This window comes from Geospiza fortis, unplaced genomic scaffold (genome assembly GCF_000277835.1).
Source record: "Geospiza fortis unplaced genomic scaffold, GeoFor_1.0 scaffold117, whole genome shotgun sequence".
Classification (NCBI taxonomy): Eukaryota; Metazoa; Chordata; class Aves; order Passeriformes; family Thraupidae; genus Geospiza; species Geospiza fortis.
The window spans coordinates 686876-697019 of record NW_005054500.1 but is presented as its reverse complement, the minus strand read 5'-3'; the positions used below and the strand labels follow the sequence as shown (position 1 = coordinate 697019).

Here is a 10144-nt window from a genome sequence, read left to right as displayed (position 1 = left end):
GGAAATAGATAACACATGGGTGCTGTGCTCTTCTTTCAACTGAATGGAGCACCAGAGATTAACCCTCAGCAAAAGAAAAGGAACAATCACAGCAACCTATTCTTCAGTCAAGGCACAGCCATTTCTGTCAGTTAATGGCCATTCCAGCCTCAGCCTGCTGTCCACTGTCTCCCATCAGAAGCTCTGTTATGAGTTTATTAAACTCATATCATTTTCCATGGAATCACTAAGTCAAAACTGGAATGAGCAATACTTGTATTGACAATTTGGCTGAAGTTCTGATGGCCACCATGGACTCCTGCAAGGTTGATGGCCAAAGCAGTCTGCAAACACAAAAGGCAGCCACACCACTGCAGCAGGCTCCAGCAGTAAGCAAAACAACCCTGGGGGCTCAGCTCCCCTTCCTGCACTTCTCTCATCCAGAGGGTTTTCCAAGCCAACTGGAAATTCACTCCAGTCTTGCTGCTGTAGTGGTTCAAACTTGTCAGCCTGATGGAGCTATTCCTTCAACACAGAAAAGATTTTCAACAGAGATTTAATCTTTAAAGATTCGTTTTTGGATTTCAGCTTGTTGAAAGCACACAGAACAGCTCAGAACTGAGGTATCTCCTGCTCTTACACCCTCATCTCTGTGACTACAAACACAATCTCGGTTTTCCTGGAGCCAGGAGCAGGAGTCCCATGTCACCCACCGTGATCTTGTTCTCTGTGCTGATGGGAGGAGCAGGGTCCAGCCCCAGCTGAAGCCGCCGCTGCTTTTCACAATAAGCTTTCCATGTTTCTTCATTGAATCCATAATTAAAGTAATCAGAAAGGTCAGCACCTGGCAGAGGGAGCAGGAGTTAACACACAGGTTCTGCACACTTGCACTCTCAAGCTGTCCTTTAACTGCTTATATAAAGGGTTAAGGCAACAAAAGTTTTCCAGAGAGCCCAGCCTGTGCCTTTCCCTGTCAGAAAGCTGCGGGTGCCCCAGAGGAGAAACTGGCTGCACCTTGGGTGGGAGGGGAACACGGCCTGAGCAGCTGTGGGAGCCCCTGGGACACACAGGACAGCTGTGGGACCACCTGGGACACACAGGACAGCTGTGGGAGCCCCCAGGACACACAGGACAGCTGTGGGACCCCCTGGGACACACAGGACAGCTGTGGGACCCCCTGGGACACACAGGACAGCTGTGGGAGCCTCTAGGGACACACAGGACAGCTGTGGGACCCCCTGGGACACACAGGACAGCACCTCCACAGGCCATTGGGAGCTCCCTGCAATCATTTATTCACCATTTCTTCCAATTGTCCACATGAGCTGAGTGCTGGGCACAGCACAGGAGCGACAGTTCCAGCCCCCACCACAAAAATGGGGTGGAGCCACAGAACCTTTTTCCTGGCAGAACTAAGCCCACACATTCCCCTCCTGACCATCACTGCCTTTGCTATTTTGAGAGGAGATTCTGGGGCTCACCCGTTTCGTGAAAGGCAGCTAAAGTGGAAGGTTTTTATTGATGCATTCCAGACTACACAAGTAATTACAGTTCAGTCACAAGCCTAATTAGCCATCCCAGAGTGTTATCTCCCACTGCCAGCCTCCTGTGCAATGTGCTAATTCAGCACGAGCACTTCTGAATAACAGAGGTGACCACAAACTGTTTGCCAAGAAACCAGAGATGCAGGGGGGCAATCCCAGCTGCAGGAATTACAGGAGCACCCCTCCCACCTCCCAGCACTACAAAGCACCTCCTGCCCCGCTGAGGTGTCCCTCAAACATCCCCCAGGTAAAGATATTCCTACACAGACCAACTCCAAAACAAAGAGCTGCTACAAGAGCGAGGCAAAACTCTGCCCAAGCTGAGCTTGGTTTAACTGTGAGGTCTAAGCAGTGAGGCTTATCTCCTGGGCTGGCCACTCTTCCTGCTGTACCACCCAAACACGCAAACTGCATCCACACCGACTCAGCAACACAACATTTACTTGTCGATTTTATCAGCTTCTATTTCAGACCTCTATCAGTTCTTCCACACAGGATTTCTCCTTCCACTCCCTCACTCAAAGACATACCAAGCTGCTGAACAATTAACTGTAAATGATATAAACTTGAAAGGCTGTTGAGTAATGAGCTACTTGCTATCTAAAATAAACTTACAGACCACACAGCTCTGCAGAAATCTTCCCTCTATTGCATTCCAACACTGTTTTAGGGCCAGCTGGCTCTACTCTGGTCCAGGGATGTCAGCATGGCCACAACCATGTCCACGCTTTAGCTTTGAACTTCACTGCATTCTTTCTAACTCATTTTCTTCCCATTCCCCTCTGTCTCACTTCGCAATCAAGGAGAAATCCCTGCAGAAGAAAAGCTTCTGTTCCATTCTGCCTGCACTATCTGCAGGGTGTTTCAGTGCTGGTTTGATACCTGGACATGCCCATGGAGCTTTCAGCACTGGAGTGCCCTTCATGTGGGCAGGAGGTACCCAGACCACAGCACAGGCAACCTCAGGAAAGCTCTACTTACTCAGCACAGCAATATTGCTGAAAGGTAAATAAAATACAGGGGCTGGCAGGGAGAATAATGATGGCTGAGAAAAGGCAAGTGGACTTTTTGTTTCAGTTGATATTTCATCAGAGCACATTTTATGAGTAGTACAGCAAAAATCTGGATGTCTAGTTCCTTCAATTACTTCTGTAACAGAAGAAAAACAGCAGCTGATTTGTAGCATCCTACAGCTGTTAAGAGGAGAAATCTCCCTCATACAAATAAGTGTGGGCAGCCCCAGAACCCAAATGAGGAGGGACCATAGGGACAACTGGGCTTGGCCTGGGGACACAGAACAAGCTCCTGCACAGGAAAAGGAAAACAAATATCAACAGCCAAATCCTGACCCCGTTCACCTGCCTTTAAGGCCAAACATTATTGGATTGGTATCAGTGCAATGTTCTCAGGAAGCAGGGAATTAATAAAATAGACCATTAAAAAAAATAGCTGTTCCTTTTAGGGAAGTTCAATTACTACAATAAATGGAACCCAATTTAACATAGACCATGGCTTGTTCAATCAGTAAATGCCATTGACTGTCTAGCCAGGCAGCGGAGACTGAGCAACACACATTGTCCCAGCTTCCCTGTTCCCTGGCAACAATAAATGGACAGAAATTACATGTGGAAATCAAGAGACACAACTAGAGCTGCAGAAAATATTTACCACAAGGAACTGTGAGGCCTCACCTGGTTTCCTCCACGGTTTGTCTTCAAATGAATCCAAATCCACTTCTATCACAGGCAATCCATTTATATTCCCTGCGGCATCCAAGTCAATACCTTTGGGCTGCAACTTGGCTTTGGGGAGAGAGGGACTGTTACAACTTTTAATGCAATGCCTTTAATCCACTCATTTGCTCAGCAAATTATTCCAGCAAAAACAAAGCACTGCAGTGAATTAATCACCGGGTTTACAGCACGCAGGTAACCACAATCAGCTTTTTAATAAAAAGGACTCCAGTCACTCCATAAACAAACAGGGTGTGCAGCACCTGCAGCTGAACAGCAGAGAAGCAAATTCAACCCAGATTGGTACTAGAGACAGAGTAAATCATTAGGACATGCATGAAATTTACCCCAAATGAAAATAAAAGGAAATCATTTTTCTCCCCAGGCAAAGTACCTATTTTCCCCTCCCAAGACAGACCCATTTTCTCATAACAAGAGACTTTTTCAGGATCACTCTTTAGCAGACTAACAGGAATTTGCAAAAATCTTTCAGGTACAAAACCAACAAGGGGAATTTGTTCTTATTTTCTCAATCAGAAGAAATTCATTTGGATAAAGCAATTAGTGGAAGGGAGCAGATGAAGCCCATGAAAGGACAGTCTCATATATGTGGAAGGACAGAATCCCAGACTCAATTTACAGCAGAAACTAAACTGAATTGGTGGTGGAAACTAAACTAAACTGGTGTGGAAAATTTCAGCAGCCAAATAAGCACAGCTGTTACTCAAGGCCAGAGTTTGTTTCTTTTAGAATCTCACACTGCAAGTGGCTCAAGACACTGAGTTTCCGTCCTTCTCCAGAGCTGCAATGCTCAGCCCCAGTGCAACAATATATTTTGGAAATATTCTGGGGTTTTACTATAAAAGTATCAATCAATTCATTTTTTCCTAGTTTAAATAGAATTATAATCACCTTGCTCAGTGATGGGTAATTAAATCACTCCATTGCATCCTGCCCCCTCAGACTATGCTAGGAGCACCGATTTTTAGGAAATGCCTTTCCTATTGCTGGTTTACACTAATTCTATATTCTTTTAAACAGAGCAAAATTTGCAGCTGCTGCAGCTGTCAGTACTGGGTAGGTGAAATACTGGAAAGGTGAAGGATAAAAATAACAGCAGTACCTGAAGCTGATGCTCCATAGCCTCTACCCGTTTTTAAGTTTAGATTCATAGGAGTTCCCCTATTGGAAAAGAATCACTACGTTGGCATTTGAACAAATTACTTGGCTAAAGATTCTCATGCAAAATATATTCAAGCCCTGACACCCTTCAGGAGATGCTTTAGTTCACCTGGGTTTGCTATTCAGAGTCATCCATCAGAGTGAAACCACCTCTACAACAAGAGAAGGAAATTATCCATAAAGTGGAAAAATTAGAATATGCAGCAAAGCACAGGTAAGTCATTTGTGTAAGAGGAAGGCTGCTAGCAGCAAGCAAAATGCTCTCTCATTATTTTTATTCAATGCATATTAGGTAGAATTGTAGAAAGTATAATTTCCTGCTTCTCAAATACAGCCTTGCCATTTCTGAGCCACAAAAAAATCAAGACAGCTGGAAATTAGTAAATTCACAGCTTATGCAAATTCTTAGCAGTACAGATTTGGTTCTGGAAGATTTCACAGATGAGTTAAACAGAACTTCCCACCTTTGATTCTGCCCCAGGGAGCCCAGGAATTAGTAAGTTAATTTCCCAGCAGCAGCCCCATGGATGATCATTCCCTTTTTACAGATGGATTCTCCAACAAGCAATTGCAGCAGAGCTGCCCATCAGCTCCTGAGCCCTTTGTGGTGTTCTGGCCACTGTTCCCAGGAGCCAGAGCAGCTCTCAGCCCATCCCTTTCCATGCCCACATGCTGGATCCCTCAGCCCCAAACCCCCAGCAGTACCCACATGTAGGACGGTGCTCCTGTTTTGATGTTGCCAATTGTGACCTTCACATCATCGTCATCGCTGTCACTGTCACTGTCATCCTCATCATCCTCACCACTGGGAAGGGCCTGCAACAGCACAGACACACAGCAGCTCATCAATACACACAACTTGAGAATTCTCCAGCACAGCCAAATCTCAGGAAGCTTCCTGAACAGCCTTCAACAACAATGGGCAGCTCCCACAGAGAAACTGCCCCATCCTTTGAAGATTTGGCCCTACATGAAATTTGGAGTAATATTTGTGAACCTGGGGAAGGTTTAGCTCCGTTCTAAAAATTTCACCACGTCCCTCAGTTCCTCTGCCCCACTCTTTTTGAGAGCTGGGGCTTTTCTCACACACCTCCTTCACAAGGGCCATGGTCAAAGTACACAACCACAAATGAAAATCACCAAAATACATTCACCAGGTTTCACCTAAGAACCTCAAGGCAAATATTCTCTCACCACAAATTCTGTGGTAGGGAGCTGCTAAGGAGTTCGGTTTGTCTGATTTAGCACAATCAGCCCCCAAGTCACTTCACTTTAGAGATGTGACTCAAGTGCAACCCCAGTGCTAGGCACAAAAGTAAAGGAATAGAAAAAGAAATCTTCCAGCTATCCAACAAGTGCAGTTTTGTGAGAAGCACGAGCTGAATTAGCACCTCACTCCACATGAGGAAGGCATCCCTCACCCTCCCTCCTTTTCCACAGCACGTGGGTCTGTCAGAACCCTGAATGAACCCTCTTGATGTGGCAGAAAACAAACCCATCAAAGAATCCAGGAGAGGAGGGTGGGGAGAAGCAACCTTCCTCCTCCTCCTCTTTTAGCACTGAGCCAACCAAATTGCTTTCTCAGAGGCCTGAGCCTGAACCAAAACTGATTCCCAGCATCTTGGGCTTTCTATCCCAGTGTTTCCCATATTTTTACACGTCCTGTCTGAGAAGTCACACTGAATACTGAGCTGGAACACATCATGTTCTGCTCTTCCTGCCAGACTGCAGCATCAGAGACCCTGATCTGCCTCCTGAGAGGGTATGAGCAGAACCTGCACCAGGGTTCCCTCCCCACCACTCAAGGCAGGATGACAAGACAAGGCTGTTTCTGGACCTAGCTTTGGGCATGGCTGGCAGTACATCCCAACACTGCAGATATCAGGTATTGGGCAGTAGGAGGATCTTTACACTCCCTGCTTGTCCCCAGGAGTGCTGAGAAGCACAGAAACCCCCAGGCACCGTGGGCAGTGGGACACATACGTGCTGGGCCATCTCTCTGTCCTCGTTGTTGACGGGCCGGCTCTCCTGGGGAGCGTCCTGCAGAGGGTGAGCAGACTCTGTGTGCCTGGAGGAGGGGACAGAGAAAACAAAGTGACCATCCTACAGAAGAGAAAGTGAACAAGCCCAGCCTAGAGAGTCACCCCAACCACTTCTAAAGCCTTTGCACAGGTGACTTTCACACAGTGCTCTATTCTTCTTGTGTGTTTGTTCTGCTGGCATTTGCTCAACTACGTGACAAAAAAAAATCCATCTCCTGGCTTGGCTTTGCTTTTGCTGGGAAGAATCAGTTTCACACATCCAGAGAGAACCTGACAGCACTCAACAGCTCAGTGGCAGCTGGCTCAGCTCGGATTTGGCACAACCACAACTGATAAGAATAAGACCATAATAAGCAAAATTTCACCTCCTCCTTAAGGATGCTAATAATTACACATGCATTTAGTCAGCAGCAAAGGCATCTGTCCCAGAGAAATTAAAGAAAGAGTGATTTTAGTGTTTCAAACAAATAGTTTACAGTAAGTAGTTAAAATTCCAAAAGGAAAAGTTATGGGAAAAATTATGCACCTGTTCTTCTCACTCATTACAAATTAGACCTGATGAAACAATGGTCAGGTTTGGATTTAACTCCAGTTCAAGAGTTTGTACAAATGTTAACATTGTTCACTGCACTGGCCAAGCAAGAAAAGTGGAATTGATGTACACATACATGAAAAGAATGTGCCAAGTGTTACAGAAATGAAATACAGAGAGCTCATCTGTCTCTAATGTCATAGGTAAAGCTTAGTAGAACTTCCAAATGATTCTGAGTTTTTTCAAGAGAGACAATCAGAACAGCCCAAGCCAAAGAAACCCAATTCTCCACCAGTGCTTTGTGGAGTTGTTGCTATTAATTTAAAATCCCACGTTGGAAAACAAACATCCACAGGATTGTTTTCAAAAACGAACAGGCAACATCTCACAGGAATCCAAGCACTGGTCACATTAAAGCCACTTCAGAATGACAGAAGACACCATACAAGAAAGGCAAAATAACACAACTCAACTGTTACTGAGTGTAAAACAAAGAACAAACAATCTGAGTATAACTGAAGCCCCATTTTGGGGAAGTCCCATACACAAAGAAATTCATCAGGCCAAGATCAAAAAGAGGGCTGAAGGTTGGGCAGCTGACCAAGCACAGGTGCCAGGGGAGCCAAGTTCCTGATGTGACACCTGCACACACTATCAGGTATAAAAGGCAGCCAAGATGTCAGAGGGAAAATCAGCCTCCAGGTATTTCCATGCTGCAGACACAGGCTGTGACATGAGGACCAAAGCAGGGACCACTGGAGAAAATCTCTTTGATGGATTCAAACACTTTTTGCCCAAACCAAGGAACTCAGGATTGACCTCCAGCCTGAATCTCCTTCAAACTCTGAGATTCTGTGTTCAGGAGGAGTGACAGGTGTTACCTTCAGCTTCAAGTCACATGAAGCATCTGTGGGTGTGCATTAAAATGTATGAGCTGGAGTTCAGAGAGACACCTGGGAACCAGGAGCCTTTCCCTAACCTCCCTGCTTCCCAGGAATCAAGCAGCTGACAGGTCCCCAGCATTGTTTGGGCACAGAAAAACGTGGCAGAGATTTCACCTGCCCAGAATGCCAACAGAATCCTGGGCACTGCTGGCAGCACAGCATCCTGCTGGCCTCTAACACATCCCTTAGGCTTGGGAGTGTCAGTGATGCTGCATCCCAAACTCTGCAGATTTCTGCTCCCTGGCTGGGACAAACACTCCAGACAAGCCAGCAGTGCATCCCTGGAGCTGCAGCTGCTGACAGCAGAGCTAACAGAGTCATTTTTCTTAAAACACCCCACAGCTCTTCATTTAGGCAGATTCTCATTGTGCAACAAAGAAATATGGGGAAAAAAGTAAAAAGAGGGGGGAAAAAAGGACAGCCAGCATGGCCACTAATATTCCTTCTCCCTACATTTTGCAGTTATTGGAGACAGTTGCTAGAAGTTCAGATTTTTAGTCCTGCTTGTAAAGTAAAATTAAATTCAGATGAATGTGACAAGGAACAGCAGATTTATGTAAAGCAGCTGTAAATTTCTGTCTAAAAGTTGTTCCTCCTCACAAAACTCATTTGATGTTTTTAGGTAACAATCTACCATGTCTTTCACCACTTGCTTATTTGAACAAGCTTTCATATTCCTTAAGCACAGAAGTAGGACAGTATCTGTAACAACCTCAGCATTCCAGACACTGAACCTACAATGACAACAAACCCTAAACTGAACTTTGGAAGGGGCTGAACACACACAAGCCCAGTGAAAACCAAGCCTTCTGAAAAATGTTACATTTAAAATGGCAAACAGGTAATCCTGTGCTGAGACCAAGCTTTGCTGGTGCAAAACACACAGCTACAAATGGAGAGGGAATATAACCCAGGACAGACAATCCCTTCCACACACAGAAAGCCAAACTGATCATTGGTTTTATCTCCGAGTCTTACCCACACCACTTGACAGATCTCACAGAATGTGCTGGTGTGAGCAGCTCAAGATTTTAACCCAAGCTCAAGGTTTTGACCTTTCCCAGACTAAAGCTCAGGCCAGTTTTACCAATGCCAGCCTAGCAAAAAGCCAGTCCTCAGGGCATCATTCTTCCCAGGAAATTAAACTGGAAAAAGAGATCTGGTTTGAAACTAATTGCTGAGAGAAAAAAAGGGCCAAAAGTTAGCTCTAAATCAAACCAGTCCACTCCTCCAGTTCGGCTTCCACATCCATAAATGCCTGCCACCCCCATGGGGGCAGCTGGGGATGATCCCATGGGATGGGGAAAGGACAGGCTGCTGTTCCTGGCAACAGCACTGCTCCAAAGCACTCACCAAGCTCTGCTCAACAAGGCTCAATCCTTACACTATGTATTGTTATGGTGAATAAACAGCCTCAGGACTCACCCAGAAATTGGTCCATCTTCTTGCTTACCAGTGGTGTCATCTGCAAAAACAACAGTAAGAACAAAGGAATTATTCAAGTGAAAGGAAAAAAGCTAAATTCAAGCACAAAAGGCATCACAGGTACAGAAATACCCAGCAGTACCAAGGCACTGTAACCTCAACACTCTCTTTTCAACTAAGCTCAACTAGAAATAGAACTACTAAAAATCAACCCAACCCAACAAACACCATCCATCTGCAGAGGTGATGTCTCATACCAAACCAAATTCAAAATGTGTATCCTAAGTCTCAGAGAACAGAGACAACTATCAGGTAGGAACTGAAGTCACCTATCAAGGTCTTTATATAGAATTTTAACGTGCCAGGGAAGAAGAAACATAAAAGCATTCATGTGGAAAGCCTATGGGGAGGACAAAGACGTTTCAATAAAGTCCTGTGGTTTATAACGGCCACATCCCAGCCCCGTTAGCCCAACGGTTCACAAGGTTTGGGTGATTAGCGAACTCAAACTCTTAACAAAGCATCTCGTTAACCTCTCTGCACCAGTGTTATTGATAAAAGGACAATACCACGCCGCCACCCGCCCAGAAGAGCCGCTCAAGCGCTCCTGAGGGGAGGCCGGGGGCGGACGCGGATCCCTCTCCAGGCCCGCGGGCAGAGGCCGGTCCCTTTGAGGAGGCCCAGGGAGAGATGCTCGTCCCTCCTTCCCTCCCTCCCGCGGGGCCGCCCCCGGTCCCGCACGGCCCCGCAGCCGGGGGCGGCC

The 10144-nt window shown here is 46.0% G+C and overlaps 1 protein-coding gene across 1 annotated transcript in view; it reads right to left on the bottom strand.

Moving 5' to 3' along the window:
- LOC102034699 (pre-mRNA 3'-end-processing factor FIP1-like) overlaps nt 1–10144 on the bottom strand; it is a 24675-nt gene that overhangs the window by 11885 nt on the left and 2646 nt on the right. The window contains exons 2-8 of the mRNA XM_014310225.2: nt 9382–9421; nt 6422–6506; nt 5148–5254; nt 4380–4438; nt 3215–3325; nt 689–823; nt 1–32 (exon numbers count right to left, since the gene is read on the bottom strand). The exon at nt 1–32 is cut by the window's left edge and continues 122 nt beyond it. Coding sequence (XP_014165700.1) covers nt 1–32; nt 689–823; nt 3215–3325; nt 4380–4438; nt 5148–5254; nt 6422–6506; nt 9382–9421 — 569 coding nt within the window. The remainder of the gene's footprint in view (nt 33–688; nt 824–3214; nt 3326–4379; nt 4439–5147; nt 5255–6421; nt 6507–9381; nt 9422–10144) is intronic.